This window comes from Eleginops maclovinus, chromosome 2 (assembly GCF_036324505.1).
Source record: "Eleginops maclovinus isolate JMC-PN-2008 ecotype Puerto Natales chromosome 2, JC_Emac_rtc_rv5, whole genome shotgun sequence".
Classification (NCBI taxonomy): Eukaryota; Metazoa; Chordata; class Actinopteri; order Perciformes; family Eleginopidae; genus Eleginops; species Eleginops maclovinus.
The window spans coordinates 2,379,003-2,401,056 of record NC_086350.1 but is presented as its reverse complement, the minus strand read 5'-3'; the positions used below and the strand labels follow the sequence as shown (position 1 = coordinate 2,401,056).

Below are 22,054 nucleotides of genomic sequence, written 5' to 3'. Positions count from 1 at the left end.
ATGTATTTATATCTTCTAAAGTTCTATCAACCTCTGTGTGATGGCGTTGTTAACTTTTGGTAAAACCACTGTTTTATCTTCAATATCTTGTGACCTTTACCGTCCCACAGTGACGGCTCTCTGCTCCGGTCCGTTTGGTTTATTTCTGTCTTGCGAGAAAAAGGTTGTAGTTCTGCCCCCGGTGTGAAGAAACCTGACCCATGTGGGAATAAAAAGCTCAGAGTAGAGCTCAGATAGAAATCTGAAATTTGAGACTGCTGTGGAGTCAGCGGGGGCGAAGATTAAAGGTCAGCTGGTTTCATCTCAAACAGAGGACACGGGGGAGTCACGCTAAAACACATTCATATGATTTTACTACACACGCAAACATTAAGGTTTGTTTTGCTCAGCACGAAACGCTTAAAGGGGCCCTATTGTGCATTTTGAGGTTTCCCTTTCCTGTCTTTCCTGCCTATACATTTTGTGTGCATGTAAATGGTCTGCAGAGGCTAAAATCCCTCTGCTCCCTTCTCCCACACACTCCCCACTCCCTAGCGCTCCAACACATTGTACGTGATAGATTAAGAGGTGGGACATCTCCAAGTGGTTGACCAATCATAACAGAGCTAACCAATCAGAGCAGACTGGGCTCTGGTTTCAGACAGAGGGTGAAAAGAGGAGCTGCAGCACAGGCAGTATGAGAAACATAAAGAGCTCTTTGAAAATTAAAGCATGGCAGTAGAGACACAAAATACTAATATGACCCTGAAACTGAGCATAGTTTGTCCCCTCTAAAGAAACGATGTTTAATAGATTATTTATTTGGTATAAATCTATTGAACAACTACTTATTGTTCAGGCAGAAATAGTGAGGATCCCCTGCTTTTGTTCACGTTTCAGGCTGTACATCGGACCCATTTTAAAGGATCAAGGAAAATGTGATGGCATTTTATAGACCAGTGGTATTGGCAGTCTTAGTGGTCCTGGTTTAAAGAAGCCTGTGTGTTCTGTTGGCGGGTTTTGGTTTGGATGCGTTTCTTGTGTGTCAGACTCTGGTTGCTCTCCTCTCTGTTCACGTCTTCCTCCAGCTGTGACCCGAAGATCAATGGAGGTCCGCCATCATTAGGATGTATTCAATCGCCTCAAAGTGTCCTACGAGGAAGCTATTCAATCACAATCTGTCTATCGATTTGGTCAGTAGATTTTTGTGTTAGGGCTGATGAGTATTCAAATTTCTATAAGGTATATTTTAGCCCCCCCCCCAATGTTTGGTAAAGGCGTAAGGTCTTCTGCATGTGCATCTTCTTCACGATTTGGAACCACCCTCAGTCCCTTTATCTTACATTAAAAAGAATAACTCTTATAATAATGCATTTTATTACTGATTTAATTACATTTAATCGGTACGACGCATTACGGAAACAGGTTTGAATCCTAAAAGCAACACAAATCTGGTTGCTTGGCCGGTTGGTGGTTGCTATTCATACATGTATAATATATGCGTATTACTCACCCCCCCCATGTTACAAATGGTCCATAAAGACGCAGATATATTATCTCTCATTAAATGTCAGCTCTGTATTGGTAGGGTTAATGAATTATTCATGTTTTAACCTTAATTATGGAGATTCGGATGGAATTAGCCATCATTGTGGTATTAGGTTGATATTAGGGATGCACCGAAATGAAAATTCTTGGCCGAAACCGAAAACCGAAAATGAGGAAACCAAGGCCGAAAACCGAAACACCGAAATAAATTATTATTCCAATTATTAGTACCATTGCATTTATGGCTATGACTGTGTGCTAACCTTACTAAAAATCAAGGCGTTGCAATTCAAAGAATAAATAAATCACGAAATTATGAAAATATTTATTTAGAACTGACATTATGCACAATATAAAATAAAATGAAATGTTTAACTTGACCACACATGTGTAGCCTACATGAAATAATAATGTACAGGCCTGTAAACTGACTGGCCTGCTGAAATATTGTAAAATTAAATATGTTCTCTCATAAAAAAACAAAGTGCATTTAAGTCAAGTGCATCGAAACTCTTGTGAATTAAGCAGAATCTTTTGCAGCTTGAAATCTGTGTCGATCCACTGTGCAGTTAGACTGAGCATACTCGTGATGCTGACGTCTGAGCTCCATATATCGGTCGTGAAACTGATTGCTGAAATATCAGATGCCATAAGCTCATGGACGTGAGTTGCAACAACATTGAACAGCTCAGGTAAACATACGTCTGAGAAATGTCGTCTGCTCGGTATGGCATAACGGGGCTCAATGTGCTCTATCAGCCTCCGAAATCCCACGTCCTCTACAACAGAGAACGGCTGATCATCTAAGGCAATGAATTCCATCATTTTTTGTGTAATGCCCTTAGCCTTGGCACCATCACTGGGAAACTTTTTGGCCTTTTCAAAAACGTCTGCCACAGACGGAGTCGGTGTGCTCGGAATGGCTTTCCTTTTCTGTGCCGCGTTTTTCTCAAATTCAGAATAGCGATCGGGATGTTTTGATTTAAGATGATGAATTAAACCCGACGTGGAAAAACTCTTTGCAGATATACCCCCTCTAGAAATTTCGGCTTTACACGTATTGCAAATTGCTATTCGTTGTTCTTTTTCAGACACAGTGAATTGCGTCCACACCGCAGACATGTTGGCCCGAGTGCTGTTCGCGGTTTTTTGCTTGCGTCATCATCACAACGTTCTGTTTCGGCCTTGTTGTTTCGGTGACAAAAGTGTTTCGGCCGAAAACTGAAAATGCACTTTTGGGCCATTTTCGGCCGAAAATTTTCGGTGGCCGAATTTTCGGTGCATCCCTAGTTGATATAAATGTACTTTTTCCTTTCTGTTGCTTGGCACTCATTTTTTAATTTTAGCCTCACTAGCAGCACGACTGAAGGGTTGTTGATGTTTGTTAGGCCAGAGGGAAATTTGGGGATTTTAAAAACAACAACAGGAACATTTGACTCAGCCTAAATATGTGAATATGACTCAGTGTTAAACCTGATTCTGAAAAGTTGGATGACGAATAAAGACATTTTAAGGAATTACGCCTCAAAGCATCAAAGACATGTTCTTAAAAGAAGTATCCCTGCTCTTGTGAGATGCATTAGCTTCAACCCTTTGACTTTTTAGATATTTATTTGAGCTACTTTCTGTTTTGTTTGATGTCGTGTTTGCACCGTAAACACAACGGAAAATCGTTTCCTTCAATATCCACAAAGACGTGAAAATGCTCTCCACGAATATAAAAATAAATACTTCAAAAAGTTTTCCACGCTCTTCTTTCTGTGGGTTAATATGACTCCTCATAGTGCCTTGATCCTCCTTAGCAACGGTCTGTTAGCGAGAATAAACAACCCTTGGAATGTTCAAATCGACCAATCGGAATCGAGCTGTGTATTCATACGCTGCGGTCACTTCTCACAGCGGGTGTAAGTGCAGCTGACTGCTCCTCCTGCAGCAGTGTGCAGGTGGACTGCCTTGCTCGGAGGCTCCCGGCAGCCGTTTGACATGTTTGTTGTTTTGTTTGTCGTGCTCTCTGCTCCCTGCTGCTCAGGTCAGCCCGAGGCCTCGCGCTCATCCTCTCACATGTTGTGCTCGCGGCGTGATGAGTCACAGCGTGAGGCGGCGCTGACGAGCGCAGAGCGTTCCCTGACATTTGTGGCGCTGCAGAAGGAAATTGTTGCCTGCCTGACTGCGTCGGGCGTTTCGGAGGAGCTGTCGTCTCAGGAGGCTCGCTCGTCGGTGGAAGAGTCTTCTTATTCTTCTGTCGCTGCAACACTTCATGCTTCATTTGTGTTTCCTTCACCCTCCCACACTGGTCTCCTTTTCTGCGGTGTGTCAGCAGCTGGGAGACGCTTTTCACTCTGCATGCACTGCTGCCATTTTTACTGTCTGCTCATTCAATGAGAGGAGAAAGGCAGAAGATGGGGCAAGAGAAAGGAAACAATGAGAGCAGAGAGGAAAGGAACAAGGGGGTTGCAAGGGGAAAGGAAACAAAATGAGGCAAGAAGAGACATAAAAGAGGGAGGAAAAGAATCAATGATACAGGGAAAGATAACAATACGAGGAGAGAGAGAAACGAACAAGGACAGGAGAGGGGAAGGGAAACATGAAGAGGAAAGGTCAAATATAAAAAAAGCTAACTAAATAAAGGAAGAGGATGGAGGATAGGAAAGTAAGTCAAAGGTAGTAAGGAAATTAGGAAATGCAAGAGGACAAAAAATAAGAGGGATGAGAAGGGGAAGCAAGGAGTGGAAAGAAGACAGAAACGGAGAATATTAAGGAACAAGGGGAAGGGAGAGAACCAGCTGAGGAAAGAGAAAAGGAAACGATGAAAGGAGATAAGGTTGAAAACAAGGAGAGGAGAAAGGCTGAGAAACAAAATGAGGAGAGAAGGAAATGATCAAGGAAGTATGTGACGGGAAAGAAAAAATGGAAATGAGAGGAAGGGGAACTGAAAAAGGAAATATGTGATAATTAGCAAATGTTAGCACATGCAAATCTGTTATTGTGGACATAAACACCCCCCCCCCCCCCCTCCTCCAGTTACTCGGCAAAGAGACACATAAATAAAAACTCAATTGTAGAAAATTCTTGACTGTTTATCGCATTTGGTCACATGTTTGGCGCCCCCTGGAGGCAGGGTCACGTAAGACCTTGTCGGCCGTCTTCTCGTCAGACATTGTGATTGTTTTTGGAGTTTGATGTGGGCTGATTTCAGGTTGAGGTACCTGCTGTATTTTTATCATGAAGTATAACGTGACTGCTTCCTGTTGTTGTTTGAGGTTTCAGGAAGATGTTGAGGAGGTTTGAAAGTCGTGGGATTAGTTTTCCCTCACCAGACAGGTCTTGTCTGCTGGTTAAATCTTGAAGTTGCCTCCCTGTCCCTTCACTTTGTAGTTTGAGCTCTTGTTGGTTCTATTTATTTAAAGTGCTTCGGGGGGGAAAGAGAAGACAAAGTAATTCAACAACAGAGACTAAACCTTTAACAGCATTTTTCCGAGTAGCCAAACAAATCTAGTCTGGCCCCGCGCCGCCTCCGGCTGTCAGATAAATGCTTTTGTTCCTGAGCGGAGGAGGCTATTACCTGGACAAGTCCTTCAGTGACGGTTTAATCACAGCGTCACCTCCTTTACTGCAGACTGTTTCTCACACTCAACTCCTGCTACTCATTCTGTCCTTTTTCCTCTTGCCTTTAAGGACTTATAAACATGGGGAAGATCGATGTGAGAAGACTGTTCCTCACATTTTAGGGCTTTTTTAGGAATGTTTAGAGTTCAGAACTGAGGGTTTTTATCAGTTTTACCCTGTGTGTGTGTGTGTGTGTGTGTGTGTGTGTGTGTGTGTGTGTGTGTGTGTGTGTGTGTGTGTGTGTGTGTGTGTGTGTGTGTGTGTGTGTGTGTGTGTGTGTGTGTGTGTGTGTGTGTGTGTGTGTGTGTGTGTGTGTGTGTGTGTGTGTGGCATCGGATAAATCCTATAAGACTCTGATGAGATTTAGTATGAATCTGTGAGCATGAAGGAATAGAGTCGCTTATCTGACAGCTTGCTTGACTTCAGAGAACACACACACACACACACACACACACACACACACACACACACACACACACACACTTTGATGATCTGTGAGACACTCCGAACACACATCAGATACATTTTGTATGATCTGCACACATCTATCCAATCAGACGTGTTAATTAACCTTCATTAATTATTTTCTTTTTCACAAAAGTGTGTTTTTTGTGACTTTGAGAAATACCTCCATGTTTTCCACTAGTTTGGATTGGACCGAGACATCATCTGACAAACTAAAAGTCCAGCTTTAAGTCTTTGTTTCGTGTAGATTTGGTTGTTGTTGTTTACTGGTCCTATCTGTACATAATCTGTGTCCAATTTTAGTTTTGCTGACTAATAGATTACAAAAAATCAGATATTTAGAAGTTTTTTTACTGAAATGATTTTTCAGTTTAATTTAAGCATGGAAAACTGTTATTAGAAGGTAAAATGCAGAACAAACACAGATTGAACTAATGACTAATTAACACAATGTATTCGGGTAGTAATTTATACAGAAAACAGTCAAAGGATGTGTGATTGAAGTTTCCCTAGTTCATTACTTCTTACACTTTAGACATTTGAAACTGGAATTGATAAATTAAAATCCAATTTCTAACTTTTATTGTCAAATTAAACTCAGTTATTTGCTTGTAATTCCAGTATGTTGTAGTTCTGTAAGCTCTTTGGTTGTGTTGCTCTTACACCGGCGACACTAGTGTGAGGTTAGCGACTGCAGGCCTCCGATGCTCGCAGGAAGCCGGCTCGAAAATGAAAACGTGTTGCGTGTTTTTTTTCTGCAGCCCTCAGGACGATGATGCCAGCATGTTGTCGCTAGAGTTGTTCTTTCGGATCATCGTCACCCGGCTCTTCAGATCGTCTCTTCACGTCTCTAGCACCGCAGTGACATTTTGGGGTTAAGCTGTGGGAGGCCGGCGCTCCCGTGCGATTCATGCTGACGGGTTCAGCCGACACCCAGCCGTCACTCAGCCGTCACCTCCAGTTCAGCTCGAGAAGTGGACCGCCTGGTCGAGAAAAAACAGACAACGCTGTTCTCTTCAGGAAATGAAACTGATTTCGATATTTGCTAAAGTATCTTATTCAGCCCTTTGATCTCCAGATACTAACACGGTGGTGGGTGTTACAGACTTTCCAAATTATTTGGGACTGTTCAAAGGTTATTTTCAAAATCCCTCAAGACTTTCCCTGGACTTTTCGTCTGGATCCTAGACTTTTCAAATTGCATTAAGGATTTTGTTGTGATTATCTTTAAATTCTCCAGGAGATTTCTGGTGACTTCTGCTCGGGAATATTTTGCTCAGGTGTTTAACCTTTGACCTAGTTCATCATTTTCTCCTTCCTCTGTCTGTATTGCCATGGCGTAGTTCTTCGGCTTTGCATGTGCTGTTATCTTCATTAAGGAGGGGCAGCCTGGGCTTCTGAAGCCTTGTTGTTCCCCCAGTGGGTACGAGCTCACGCTGACCTAAGATTGGCTTTATTGTTTAGGGATAGCTAGCACCAGATGCTCCGGTAAACACCTTATCTGTGACCTAGATGACAGTTTTAGTTAGACGTATTGTCCGAGATTGTTTAGTCTGGCGTTTGAAGAATGTTGATTACCCATTTGGAACTAGTTAAAACCTCTTCCTATTTTCGAGATCTTCAGAATTGGTTTGGCAGCCACTGTGGCAACTCGTGTCTACAGTAAATGTCTTGTTAATTCTCCGGCGGTAACTCCGAATAAATCCAGCAGTGTTTTGCCATCAAGTCCTGCTCTCCAGCGTCTCTCTGTTCCACAACTTCTACCTACATGTGTTGTTTAGCTTTGGATACAATTCCCAGATGAATTAAATGAAATCAAATATCTGACTTTTGATTTAGGACTTTTGGGGATTTTTAAAATGTTTCATTCCAGACTTTTTCATATTTGATTCAGGAGTTATTTCGGATAATCCAGATCAGATCAGAGGTTTCCTTCTTTATTTCCCACTTTCTATCTTAATCTGGACATCATAGTTTTACCTAAAACTTTTCTAGAGGTTTAACTCTCCAGGGTTGCTCCTTTTTCATAGTTACCCTGGTCTTTTCAGGATTCCCCTTGAAGATGTTCTTGATATTACAGAGTTATACAAGGCATTAAGGAAGAAATAGTTTCCAGTGTGTGTTGGAATATTTCAGCCACAAATGTATTCTGAATTTAAGGTTACTCCTGATATATCAAGGTACGATTCCCCAGCTTTACTCCACAATATCCACCATTACCTCTAGCTTCTTGGTTTTGAAGATTAAGTGTTTTTCTTTATCTTCTTTGATCCGAAAAAAAGAGTATCTTTATTTTTCTGTTGGACATCTTTTTGGTCAAAGATACAATTTGAAGATGTTAATCTGGCCTTAATCCTATATCTGAAAGAGCAAGCGAGTTTTCAAGAAAAGTGTGACCTGAATGATTGTAGTCTTGAACTTTAACTTGAGTGCAACGAGTTTCAGTTTGTTAAACCTGCTGTAATCTCACAGAAGGTCAGCGCTCAGATCCCAAAGATGTAAAAACATGTTAGCTCTTGGTCCAAACTCTCTTCTTATTCAGACATGTTGAAATCCATTGATTGAGAATCTCTCTAATCTTAAAAGACACAACTTTAATAATCCTCGCTTATATTCTCCACTGTATCTGATATGAAGTTGTTGACTCTTGTTTCTGTAATTCCACCTCAGGAACGTGTTATTGATTTGACATTTTACAGCGACTTGAAATTGAATTTTAAGACTCAGATTTCAGACACGTCTCAGTGATGAGAATTCACTGATCCCGGGTCAGATCTTCTCTCTGTCCCATCATCCTTTGCAGCGCCCCGTCAGCGCTGATGGTCATTGGTCCTGACAGCTCCCTGCTGCTGATTGGGCTACTAACCCCTCTCTCCTCCCCCCCCACCCACCTACCCTTCCTCGGGCGATGCTCCCGCCTGACTGCAGATCAGCTGTAAACCTGCTGCCTGTCAACACACACACACACACACACACACACACACACACACACACACACACACACACACACACACACTCCACATTCAGTCTATTATATTCTGGATCACGATGTGAACCGTGTCCTTGTCTTAATTTCTGAGAGTGAGAGAAAAGGATGCAAAACAAATGAAATGTTATCTTGAAATGCTAAATATACATTTCAGAAAGCCCGATATATTAATGAATTGCTATATACTAGGTGTCATAATACCACAAGATGAATGCCACACAATATGAACTCTTTTTTATTTCCATTTTGGGGATAATAGTGCTTAAGGATTGGAACTACAATTCCCATAATGCTTTGGGGGATGTGAACAGGAAGTAGAATCTTATAATTGGTTATTTCACTTTGCGCTTTGTACTGCAACTAGACTAGCTGTTGTTTGGTGGCACCTTGGCAAACTGGGACTATTAAACGTACGCAGAATCAGCAGTTGTTATTGCCGGTGTAAATACAGACTGATATCAGTGGATTAATTTGATCCTGTAGAAACCCAAAAAAGGTGGGAATCTCAGGCAACTTCTGCAGTTGTAGGACATCGACTTTTCTACCATGTATTTTATTGGGGATGTAATGGAACCCTCTGGAAGTGGGAGAGAAACGGAGGGGTTTTAGCCTTTGCAGACCATTTACATGCACCAAAAAGGTATACTACCCACTACAGGAAAGGGAAAAAGGGCATTCTCTTTTAAATTAAAAAACTGAAAGTACCTGAAGGGCTTATCATTCTCTACCGGGCGTTTTACCTGCGCAGGATGCCGCTTCCTGCATCGTTCCTCCTCTCCGTGCATGTGAGTCACACTAACAGTCTGCACAGATCAAGCTGCTTTCTCGTGGCCTTTTCCTTTTCAAAGCGACCTCTGACCCGCGCTCCGCCGCCGCTCATTTAAAACGCATCATTAAGAGACGCAGCCGAGACGAGGGCGAGCCGCCGCTTTCCCCCGACGTGCTAAATTAAGAGCCAAATATAGAGAGAGCGGAGCGCTTGGCATTTCAGTGGCATTTCAGTTTGTTCTCGGGGACACAAACACTTTCATACCTTCAGCGGATCCTGCAGACTGACTCAGATCAGGTTTATTCATCGGAGACATTAACGTTTCATTCCTGTGACATATGAGCTGCAGGCAAACGCTGCCGAAAAGACTCCACTCGTTGAACAGGAAGGGAGAACAACGTGCATGTATTTAAAAACCACATATTTACTTCCTTTAAAACAGGCTGTGGGGGTCGCCTAATTGCGGTAAATCTAAATGTATTTTTCAGATGGCATTTTCATATTTTTCTGCTTTTAGAGAAAATGAGATGTAAAACACCTCTGGCAAACAGACAAACAACAACTTGTGAAATGTAATGCTGGTCACATTGTTTTTTAACTTCATCATAAAACTTCTTTAAAGCTTCAGCTTCTGTTTCAGATGCAGAAACAGTGTGGTCTCTAACCGTGAACGGAATACAGTGTACTATGTGATGGAGAGAGGAAGTGTGCAAATCTGAAGTTTTCTGTAAATAAACAAATAATTATGATATAATAATTATCATTAAAGTATTAATAATACTACTTTTATTATTATGAATAATTATTAGTATACAATTTATAAAACTATTATTTTTCTTTATTATAATAATTATATTTATTACAAATAATATTAAAACTTTAATTATTTTTATTATAAAAAACAAAACAATCAAAATGTGTAATACAAATTATTATTATTATTATTAATATTATATATATATTTGTTTTATTGTAGGACACCTTACAATGCATAAGAGAAACAGAAGTAGAAATGAAAAAAGGTGTTTAAATTCAACTTTTAAAGAAAAATGACCCCCTGAAATCGTCTGATTCATTTGAATGACCCTAAAAGGTCAAACTAACTCTTCCCAGTGTACGATAACATTATTGTGTATTTTCCCTCTTCCTGTCGGCTTCAATCAGCACGATTTACTGCAGCTCTGTTTGGCTGTGAAACCCTTCGCTGATAATTAGAAAGTGATGGAGGATGGAAAGCCAGCTTCAAAAAGACCCCATGGAGACAAAGCCCAGATTTTTTTACAAAAACCATCGATGGTGCCAGAAAAATATTATCAGACCAGAAAAGTATCCCATAAATCCTGATCCTCTCCAGGAGGCGGGGGATCAGATGGACTCGTGTTAGAATATCTGAGTCCAAGAAAAACATACAACACCTGAACTGAAACTCCTATTTCGTGCACACTGTTCAACCCCTGACAGCAACACTTAACACCTCCTTGTTTCTCTGTAGAAGCTGCTAATTTTCCTTTTCTTCCCCCGGCTGTAAATCCTGTAAGACCTGCAGAAATCTGGCGCTCACCCACGCTTATAATAAGCTGCTCGCCCCTAAATTACCCAACAATTACATGTGCCTGCTGCAAAGCCTTTGTTGTTTAAAGAATGCTCAGTAATTAGCTGCATTGAGCCGAGAGATCTCAAAGGAACGGTCTGCACGCCGAACACTACCTCACTGGGGATAATATTACATTCAATTATTAAACCTCAGCAGCAGCAAGTGATGAGGGATGATTGACAGGTAGTAACATCTATGGGACACTTTTAGGGAATGAATCTGCAGATTTTCTCAATTTGTTGCATATTGAGATTTTTGCACACTTTTATTTTGCATTACCAGTCTTAAAACAGAATCCAAACTATGTTCCCTTTAGTGTTACTTCCTGTCTGTCTTCTTCTCGTGTTCCTTCAGTGTTTACTTCCTGTCTGTCTTGTTCTCGTGTTTCCTTCAGTGTTTACTTCCTGTCTGTCTTCTTCTGCTGTTCCCTTTAGTGTCTACTTCCTGTCTCTCTTGTTCTGCTGTTCCCTTCAGTGTTTACTTCCTGTCTGTCTTCTTCTCGTGTTTCCTTCAGTGTTTACTTCCTGTCTGTCTTGTTCTCGTGTTTCCTTCAGTGTTTACTTCCTGTCTGTCTTCTTCTGCTGTTCCCTTTAGTGTCTACTTCCTGTCTCTCTTGTTCTCATGTTTCCTTCAGTGTTTACTTCCTGTCTCTGTTGTTTTCGTGTTTCCTTCAGTGTTTACTTCCTGTCTGTCTTGTTCTCGTGTTTCCTTCAGTGTTTACTTCCTGTCTGTCTTCTTCTGCTGTTCCCTTTAGTGTCTACTTCCTGTCTCTCTTCTTCTGCTGTTCCCTTTAGTGTTTACTTCCTGTCTGTCTTGTTCTCGTGTTCCCTTTAGTGTTTACTTCCTGTCTGTCTTGTTCTCGTGTTTCCTTTAGTGTTTACTTCCTGTCTGTCTTCTTCTATTATTCCCTTTAGTGTTTACTTCCTGTCTGTCTTCTTCTGCTGTTCCCTTTAATGTTTACTTCCTGTCTCTCTTGTTCTCGTGTTCCCTTTAGTGTTTACTTCCTGTCTGTCTTCTTCTGCGGTTCCCTTCAGTATTTACTTCTTGTCTGTCTTCTTCTGCTGTTCCCTTTAGAGTGTACTTCCTGTCTGTCTTCTTCTGCTGTTCCCTTTAATGTTTACTTCCTGTCTGTCTTGCTCTCGTGTTTCCTTTAGTGTTTACTTCCTGTCTCTCTTGTTCTCGTGTTTCCTTTAGTGTTTACTTCCTGTCTGTCTTCTTCTATTATTCCCTTTAGAGTTTACTTCCTGTCTGTCTTCTTCTGCTGTTCCCTTTAATGTTTACTTCCTGTCTGTCTTGTTCTCGTGTTTCCTTTAGTGTTTACTTCCTGTCTCTCTTGTTCTCGTGTTTCCTTTAGTGTTTACTTCCTGTCTGTCTTCTTCTATTATTCCCTTTAGAGTTTACTTCCTGTCTGTCTTCTTCTGCTGTTCCCTTTAATGTTTACTTCCTGTCTCTCTTGTTCTGTTGTTCCTCTTAGTGTTCACTTCCTGTCTGTGTTCTTTTTTCGATCCCTTTCGTGTTTACTTCCTGTCTCTCTTCTTCTGCTGTTCCCTTTAGAGTTTACGTCCTGTCTGTTTCCTTCTCCTCCCAAAAGCTAATTGCTGATTGAAAAAAATAAATAAGTAAAGGGCTAAAAATCAAACCAAATAAGCACACATCCAATATAATAAAGCATTGCAAAAAGGTAACTAAGATGTAAAAGCAGTAGGAGTAGAGACCTGTATGAAGCCACAGGTTTCAGATTTTCTTGTAATTTTTTAGAGCAACCTTCAGCAGGTTTGATTACAAAATCTCATTAGCATATGAAAGGCTGATCTCTGGGTGAAAACCCTTTTTATCTGATCCTAAATGAGATGTTGTTGGTTTTACAACCTCGACACCAGACGGGAATGTGTGCTACATTAATCTCCACCACTCATTAGCTCCAGCGTTAGCTTCACCCCGACAATTTAGTTTATGAGAATCAGCTGCTTATTTCTTCTTCTTCTTCCTCTCTTTAACTTTGTCCATCCTGCTGAGGTCAGGTTGGATCGTTCCTCTAATGATTAACTGGATCTGCAACATGTCTTTCACTAAGGATGGACTTTTACTGCTTAAGGAGAAAAAGAGCGTTGCCGTAGTTGTGCATGTTTGACTTCTCATTGATAAAGTCTTGCATTGATAATCTTACTTAAGTAAAAGTAAATGAGTATTAGGTTCAAAATGTTAAAGTGACAAAGGCAAATGTTCTTCTTCTTAAAAAAGCCAGACAACGAAGTAGTACTTGAGTAATTAAATCCCGCCAATGACTGCAAGTAATGATATCTTCATTTCTATTTTTAATTTGTCTTGTTGTCTTTATTCCCTTTGAGGGATTGTGTCCTATATATATTCATGTTGCATTGTTGGAGGAGCCTGGGACTTTTTCATTGCCATATCTACACTGTAGCTACTGTACACATGACAATAAAGCCTTCAATGTTGAATCTTGAATGAAGCTTGTGTTGCTGAACTACAGATCCCATAATGCTCTGGATCAATAGTTCTTCTGTGTTGACTCAGCTGGTTTCTAGTCCTTACTCTCTGCAGACATATTATTTATCTGTCTGCACAAATCAGGAACACAAATCAATATGAGACGAGTTCAAAGAAGTTGAAAAGTGTTTGAATCCTAATCAAATATATAGAAGTATCTCAAATATACTGTCAAAGGGAAAGTGTCGTTGGGACTATAACAACCTTTCCTGGACTCTGCTCTGGATTTAATATTGCTTTTGGTGCAAGACAATGTTACAGAATTATTACCACATTTGTTTGAATGCACACAGTTAGGATTCCTATGCCAGGCTGCCACATTCAGCATCTCTAATAAGCTCCCTTTGAAGGTCTATCTTGACATATTGCAGGAGTCAAGTCAATGGTTTTCTTGTCCTTCTTTTACAGTAGAATAAATATATAGGATTAAACCCCTCGACCCCAACTATGTCCCTTTTTAAATGATGAATGAGGCCCATTGTGTGATGGCTGCAGTTATTCAATAATTGATGATTTACTGATTATTCAGTGACACGAGAACAGCTAAGATAGAGAGGAGAAACTCAACATATCTGAAGGTGTTTGGTCCTTCTTGGAGAAGCACTGTATGTGTGTCTTTGCTTACTAAAGGGATTTTTCTTGGAGCTGTAATCCGGATGTTTACTGGTTTTGTTCTGTGTGGTGGGAGCCCTAAACCTGGACAACTATTGTATATATTTAGTATAATTAAGTTCAGTTTTTGTGACTTTGTTTGGGTGAGCACATGAGAAACAGAGATCAGAAAAGCAACCATAAGCTAACAAGCTAACGGTAGCTTTCCTGTCGATATCAACATGGATTAGTTCTTCACATTGAAACTTTATCCCCGATTAAATAGGTTGTCCATAGTGGGTTTACTTTGGTCCAAAACACAATTCCCCTTGTGCACGGGACGCCTGGAAGCTCTTGGTCCCGAGCCATGACGGTACTGCTGGTCTTACGTTTTCTGTGGTAAGTGTCGGTTCTGGTAAAGTGTCCGGCTCCTTCTGATTCCAGCAGATGTTGGTTTTGGTTAGAGGTTTTACGGCTCCTCTTGGTCCATTTAGGATCTCATCAGTGGTCCCAGTGTGTTTTCTGGACGAACACCTGTAGTTTGAACATCCAAACCAAAGATGTCCTTCATAAAACACACTGGTGATGTAAACACAGGGACAACAACCTGTAAAACGGCCTCACACACACTTCAAACACACACAGTTCACATCCTCTTCTCTGCGTTTTTCCCCCACAAATCCTGACTTTTATTATTTCCTACAGATTCTGACTTTTTTTTGCAAATTTCTGACTTTTTTTCCCACAAATTCTGATAGTATGAACATCCAAACCAAACAAGTCCTTTATAAAACACACTGGAGATGTAAACACAGGGACAACAACCTGTAAAACAGCCTCACACACACTTCAAACACAAACAGTTCACATCCTCTTCAAACATCCCTCCACTCTACATCGTCTAAAGGGCGAAACACCCACACACTGAACATGCCTCCGTGTCTGTGTGTACATCCATAATGCAGCAGCTCCTCCACACTTCACTGAGCCGGTGAACACGAGTGGAGAAAATGTTTTTGAACTGAAGGACCGTCCTTAAAGCCGAGCACTTTACATAATCCCCAACGTTCTTCATCTTCATCTGAGGGAAGACGGAAGCTAAACATAAGGGAAGAGTTCACCAAATGACTGTATATAATACTAACTTCTGGGTCAAATGGTCACAGGGAAAGTTTTCTGTTGAACGTATCACGACAGGACATCATTACCGTGAGGAAAAAACTACAAATCATCTTACATTTCTGAAATCCTGACACATCCAAAGGGTCTTTCTGGATTTTCACGGCTGTTTTTAAACTAAAACGATTTTGTTTTCTGGATTTATGAAGCTGTTCCAACTTCTGCCTTTGCTCCCTTAGCCATTATATCCACAAAACTAATCCTTTATCAAGTGTTTCATTGTGTACATATCTAGTGAAAGCATTGACAGTCAACCCTACAATATATTTGCAATATCAGTTTTGAGGTATTTGGGGGAAAATAGTGATATTTGATCTATTGATGCATCCCCATCCCTAAATATAGGGCCTTAAGGAAAGCGTAGCTCCCAACAAATGAAACAGAATCTAACTTCCTGAACTATAAGCAGATGGTCTGCTGCTAAACACCAGGTCAGGTTCTGGCCTCTGCCGGGTTTATTTGTGTTAAGAGGCCGTAAGGCGACACATCACGCCCTGTCCTAGGACTAGATCGGAGAGTTCAGACGATCGATTTCTGTCTGTCTGCTGGTTTTGTGTCTCAGATGAATTTTATGGCATAGAGTTATTTTTAGGAGAAAACGACACCGGAGCGTTTGTTCTGATATTAATTCCGGACTCGAGAAAAAGAGATGAAAACAGCATTTTGATCAGAGCAGCAGGGAAGCAGACTCTGAATGCTGAAGGAGTTGTTTAATATCCTTTACACACACACTGTTTGTCCAAACCTGGATGAAGTTTATTTCATATTAAAGGGAAAGTCCAACTCAGGCTTAAGGACGAGGATTAGGGCCACATGTAGATGTACATCTTTTTGGATATGAACAAAAGTGACTTCTGAGAACAAGTCAGAAATTTGAGATGAACAACATCTGGAATTCCTGACTTTTTTTTACACAAACTGTTCTTTTTCTAATTTCTGACTCTTTTACCCAACACATTCTGAATTTCTCTCACATTTCAGATTTTTTCCCCAGAAACTCTGACTCCTTCCTAAAATTTCTGTCATTTTCCTCTAAAAGACTTTTTTCCCTCACAATTCTAACTTTAATCTTTTGGTTCTACCTCAAAAACCAAATTCCCACCTGGCCCTAATCCTCTCCGCTTTCTCTTATCTCTCGTTGAACCTAGTGCAGTTCTCTTTCTACCGTCTGTAAATTCTGTTTCTGTGTCGTGTGAAATTATTCAGCTGCCTCACTGAAGACGCTTCAAAAGAAGAAACAAAGTTGACTTTCGTCTGTCGAAGAATCAGTTCTCATTTCATCTTCTTTCGAATCACACTTTGAACTTGAGTTCACCCCGTCTCCTCCGCTGAGCTTCAAAACAAAACATCGCCATCAGAGACGTGTGACCTATAGGTGCTCGTCAGGAATGGGTTTCCACTTCCTGGTTTCCATCAGACGGCTGCGAGGAATTTCCTTCTACGACTTTCAGATCTGTTCAGTTTGAATACAGTTTGAGATGTTCAGCGACTCATCACTCCACTCAAAGGGTGTAAGGAGTCCAGAGATATGGAGATGGGGTCAGATGTCTGGTCAGACGGCAGAGACAGCTTACGGAGAATAAAGAGGGGATGGATGTCCGGTGGGTCTGCCGGGGGACGAGTGGCAGGCAGCAGGCTGACACTGAGACTGAGATTTCTGATCCTTTCTTTTACTCTCCTTTTTTCTGGAGAGGAAGTAAAGGAACCGGAGCTCTGGATTTATTTGTTGTTGGAGGTGCAAAATATGACTCAGCAGCTTTAAGACGTGAAGACACTATTATTTTCCACTTCGCTCTGATGCAGGATTTACACCTGAAAGTGGGCGGGGCTTAATTAAAATTGGAGGTGACGTTAGCGACCCATACTATATTTTTCTACAAAAACCTCTGATATTAAAACAGGTGGCGGTGAAATGGGATTATTCAAACTGTTCTCAAATATGAATCATCTTCTTTTAAGAGATTTCTTAAATATTTAGATAAATATACATCTTTTTAATCAAACAAAATGAAGATTTGTTTCATAAAAAGGGTTTAAATATCCTTTTACTAGAGACTGCTGAATTCTCCTCAATACATCAGTGATCCCGTCTCAGAAGTGTAGTTTTACACGGTGCATTATATTGAATTAAATTACGTATAACACCAGAAAGCACTGCAAGCATAGAAGACATGTCTCTTTAAATGTGATGTATTGGAACATGTAATTAAAATCCGATTCCTTTTCCTCTTGTCATACTGAATTAAATTACACGAAGGAAACATTAATAGAAATGTCAACAGCAGGAGTCATGCAGGGTTTTAGCCGGAGGGCAAAGCTGTTTATCGTCAGTGGAAGAGGCCGATGACAGTAAACAGAGCTTTACTTTAAATAAGACAATCAGAGCTCCGAGTAAACGCTGACGGACGTGTCCTGTCGCCTCAGATGGATTCCTCCTCTCGTCGCTCAGTCGGGCGGAAAGCTGGAGGCTGTCGCAGGAATGACGAGCATCACTCAGTGTAATGGGAAACACCCCGAGATGGCGGGAAACATGCGAGCGCGTCCTCCCATGTAGAGACGTGTAAACGTGTCCGTGAATAGGAAAGGAGGAGAACCGGGTCCCAGCAGGATCCAGATGTCTGATGTAGAGGTGAATGAGCGCTGTCAGGACGCCATCAAAAGAACGTCCCTCAAAAAATGCTCCATCAGTTGGGATCCTTTCAGCCGTGTGTCCCACTGAAACCTTTCTGGGGAGCTTCTACTCTCCTAAATGTCAATGGTTAAAAATAATACCCGAAAGTCAAATTTTCTTCGTTGTGTTTGTTTCTAATTGAGGTTTTTTTTATAATTCTGTTTCCAAACGCTCAAAGGAAGCTTACCTGCAGGTGATGATAACTTCTACAGAACATCAACACAAGGAAGGAGCAATCTGAATATGCGTAGAGAGCTTATTTACGACTAAAGCGGTAAACTCATTTAATGAACTTTACTTTATCTACAGTTAACTTCCCAAAGTGATTAGCTGTCCATCAGCTGGGATCACTTCAGTGTTTGTCCTGCTGAGACCTCATCGTTTCTGGGGAGCTTTTAAACACCAAACACCCTCCCGACTGAGAAAACCTACCTTTTTTGTTTGTTTAAAAGACTCAAAAGTCACATTTTCTTTGTAATTTTCCGAAAATCTGCATGAATAGAGGCACAGGAGCAGGTAGCACCAAACAGATCTCTGTAATATTGTGAGGGGTTCAAGAAGAACACTTTGACGAGTGAAGATGTAAAAACCAAAGCCGCATTGTTCCTTTATCCAAAATAGTTTTCTGAACACGTGTTTTTTGCTTGTTTGTCTGCATAACATCTCCTAAATTGTGCTGAATTGAATCTCATTCCCCCTAAAGTTCAGTTTTATTAATTCAATATACAGTATCGGGAAGTTCTTAGTTCCCCAACAGATTTGTCAAATATCTTCTGTGCATATTTCCAACCTTCATTTGATGAAAAACTGACTTTAAAATACAATAAGAGACATTTCTCAAATATATAAGTATGTGTTTCAGATTCAATTCTCCTTTTTATTTCAAAATAAAAGCACTGTTTAGAGAGGCAGCCGTTCAGGAAAAAAGCCCACATTAGGACCCTCAGGTGATATTTCTGAGCTGGTGATTGCTCTGTTGTGAGGACGGAGAGCTGAGTGTGGGCGAGCCGATCGGCAGGGGAGGCCAATTAGCCGGCCAATTAAAATGGCAGTCCTCCAGGAAGGAGCAGGAAGTCCTTCAGAAGTTTCCAGCAGGGCACGAGTTTGGTTTCTCACCGAGAGTCTCTCTGCAGTTTACTCAATAAACCATGCTGCTGTAGTTTGATGACGTCAATATTATTACCCACAATGCTTGAGTCAACCCCCCCCCCCCCCAATATGCTCAAACCAGATAATGGGTTCGTATTGTTACATGTAAGAGGAAGGGATGTGTTGTAATGCAGCAGCAGCAGAGTATCAATAACAATGCTGCTGTTTATACCCACAATGCATCATTAATGCAGCTCCCCATTATATCTCATGCTGCTGCAGTGTGTGTGTGTGTGTGTGTGTGTGTGTGCTTATTGTCACTCAGTATTTCTCCTTGTGGCTTTACTTTCAGTCAGTAAAAACAGGTGATTTCTAACGGAGTACAGCGTGAAATATTTAAAAAGCCATTTAATAAAGTGTTTTATTTAGTGTCATAAGGAAGTGAAACGGTTGGGTTAAAATGACTTGGCACATAATGTAACACTTAGAGTCCCCATTATGCTTTTTTAAATGGGTTTTCCCTTTCCTGTACTGGTTTTAGTGCATGTAAATGGTCTGCAAAGGCTAAAATCCGTGTGTTCCCTCCAGAGTGACTTTGTCATTGCGGCATCTCTATGTAACACTCAGGCTTCTATTGGCTAGCTCTCAGACACTTTTTACATGATAGGCTAAGGGGCGGGACATCTCTAAGGTGACCAATCACAGCAGAGCCGGCCATTTCTGTTTCCTTGAAGAAGCTCTCCAGGCCAGCAGGTGCCAACAAAGTTCATAATTCTTAGTTAGCTTACTTTTCCTTTGAGTAGTAGCAGCTTTAAAACTTATTCTAGCCCCCAACTCGTTCTTGAGTTCTTGTCTAATGGAAGATCTCCAAAGTAATCAGTAATGCTGCCATCAGAGAAACAGGACCCCTTCTAGGTCTCTGCAAAGTAAAAACCCAGTTAACCCAGCATCAGACGCTCCGACGTGTTCTTTGTGCTGGAAATAAACTTCCTCTCTGATGGTTAGTGATAGTGTCGGCTCCCGGACAGGTTTGTATTTACAGTACGCGACCACCGGTCGCGCTGACTGACATTTGTGTTGCTGTCAGGCTCTTCGTCCTCGTCCATCTTCCTCCTCCTCCTGTGAATCCTGATGAGGCGTCCGGCGGCGCCTGGCCCGACACGCCGGCCTCTGCCTGAAGTGAAATCAATCAGCCCTTCAATCTCTCTCTAAAGGACCATTATCCAGCCCTCCCCCAGAGGGCCTGTCTGCTGCAGGATCTATGACCTGATCCGCCTCACTGATTCACACTCGCTAAACTCCACTCTGACAAGAAACCTAACATCAGGAAGGTCAAGATTTAAGGTCCACACTCCATCTGTTTAAATCTCAACAAATAAACTGCAAGATGTCCGGCAGCGCAACTGAAAAAAATCTTAAAATGGGACGTCATATTTGTATTTTGTCCCTCTCCTGCTTTAATGTTCACAAAGCTCTTTGTTTTTCTCATACTGCCTGTGCTGCAGCTCCTCTTTTCACCCTCTGTTTGAAACCAGAGCCCAGTCTGCTCTGATTGGTTAGCTGGCCGGCTCTGTTGTGATTGGTCAACCACTTAGAGATGTCCCGCCCCTTACCCTATCACGTACAAAATGTAGGAGTATTAGCCAATAGAAGCGGAAGTGTTCCATAGTGTTGTGAATATGTTCCAGAAGTAAACAAAAGGACACAGGGATTCTAGCCTTTGCAGACCATTGACATACACTAAAACCGATATCACACACTACAGGAAAAGGAAAACCTAAGAAATTAAACCTTCCCTTTGGCTGGAAAATTAAGTCCAACTATTTATAAAGTGCAGCACATTTGATGAAAGTTGAAACACGATGTACTGTTTGTAAAGTGGTTGGTTCAGCTTTGTTGCTCCCTAATTTCCTTCTCCTATAATCACGTTTACAGCCAGATTTTATTTTTCTGTGTAAATACAATATTGTGAAACTTGTCAAGGCTGCCAACTTTTCATTTTGGTTTACAGTCAGAATAACATTGTCAGGGTCATCCCGAACCGGAGGTACATTTCAGCCAACCTGTTCAGGAAATCCACTCTTTAAAAGATTAAAAATATTCAATTCATTACAATAGTATTTGAGCTTACTTTCCTCCTGCAGGAATGAGCAATGCAACTGCTTTAAATTTAGATATTCATGGAAACATTTTGAGCAGAAAGCCATTGCACTTCTCAGCAAACCAAATGCTATTATTTCAAACCTAAAAAGTTATTACTGTAATGCAAGTGTCAGTACCATGAATGCCCTGTTGATTTCTTTAGGTGACTTTAGAGGGACGTTTCAGGTTCAAACCTCCATTTTCTTGCTTTCTTCTAGACATGCTAAGTGCTTTATTGTTCAGAAACACAATATGTTTTCTCATACCGTCTGTCTGAACACAACTGTATTCACTCTTTGATCTGAGCCAAACTCAAATGTGCAAAGAGTCTTGCAAGTACATAAGCTTTAATAAGGACAAACCTTTCCAAGGGCTACTTGTATACGTGTGTTGTTTATTGGACAAAGGAACAGAAGCAAAGGTCAGATGGGGGGTTTGATATAGGAGGAGAAACCAATCAGAAAGACTTGATGAAGCCCATGTTTTCTGATCTATGCAGCCCAGACTGTGTCCTCTTTTAAGTACGTATAATATGACATCTGTGTCCGTGTCTCCACAGATTCCTCAGATCAGCTACGCCTCCACGGCTCCGGAGCTCAGCGACAACACCCGCTACGACTTCTTCTCCCGCGTCGTTCCGCCGGACTCGTACCAGGCGCAGGCCATGCTGGACATCGTCACGGCGCTGGGCTGGAACTACGTGTCCACGCTCGCCTCCGAGGGAAACTACGGCGAGAGCGGCGTGGAGGCCTTCGTCCAGATCTCCAGAGAGTCAGGTAGGAAAAAAAAACAGGCCGGTGTTTGTTGTACTTTGGTAAACACACATTTTTTGTAGGCGGACCCGGATGTTGGCATTGAAGGGGTTCCCTCGAGAAAAGCCAATTGCATTTAGGAATACTGCAGAAAGTGAAAGCAAACACA

General features: G+C 41.3%; 1 protein-coding gene across 1 annotated transcript in view; it reads left to right on the top strand.

The window, feature by feature from the left end:
* grm8b (glutamate receptor, metabotropic 8b) overlaps positions 1–22,054 on the top strand; it is a 113,539-nt gene that overhangs the window by 14,506 nt on the left and 76,979 nt on the right. Inside the window, exon 3 of the mRNA XM_063873925.1 lies at positions 21,693–21,909. Within this exon, the coding sequence (XP_063729995.1) occupies positions 21,693–21,909 (217 nt within the window). The remainder of the gene's footprint in view (positions 1–21,692; positions 21,910–22,054) is intronic.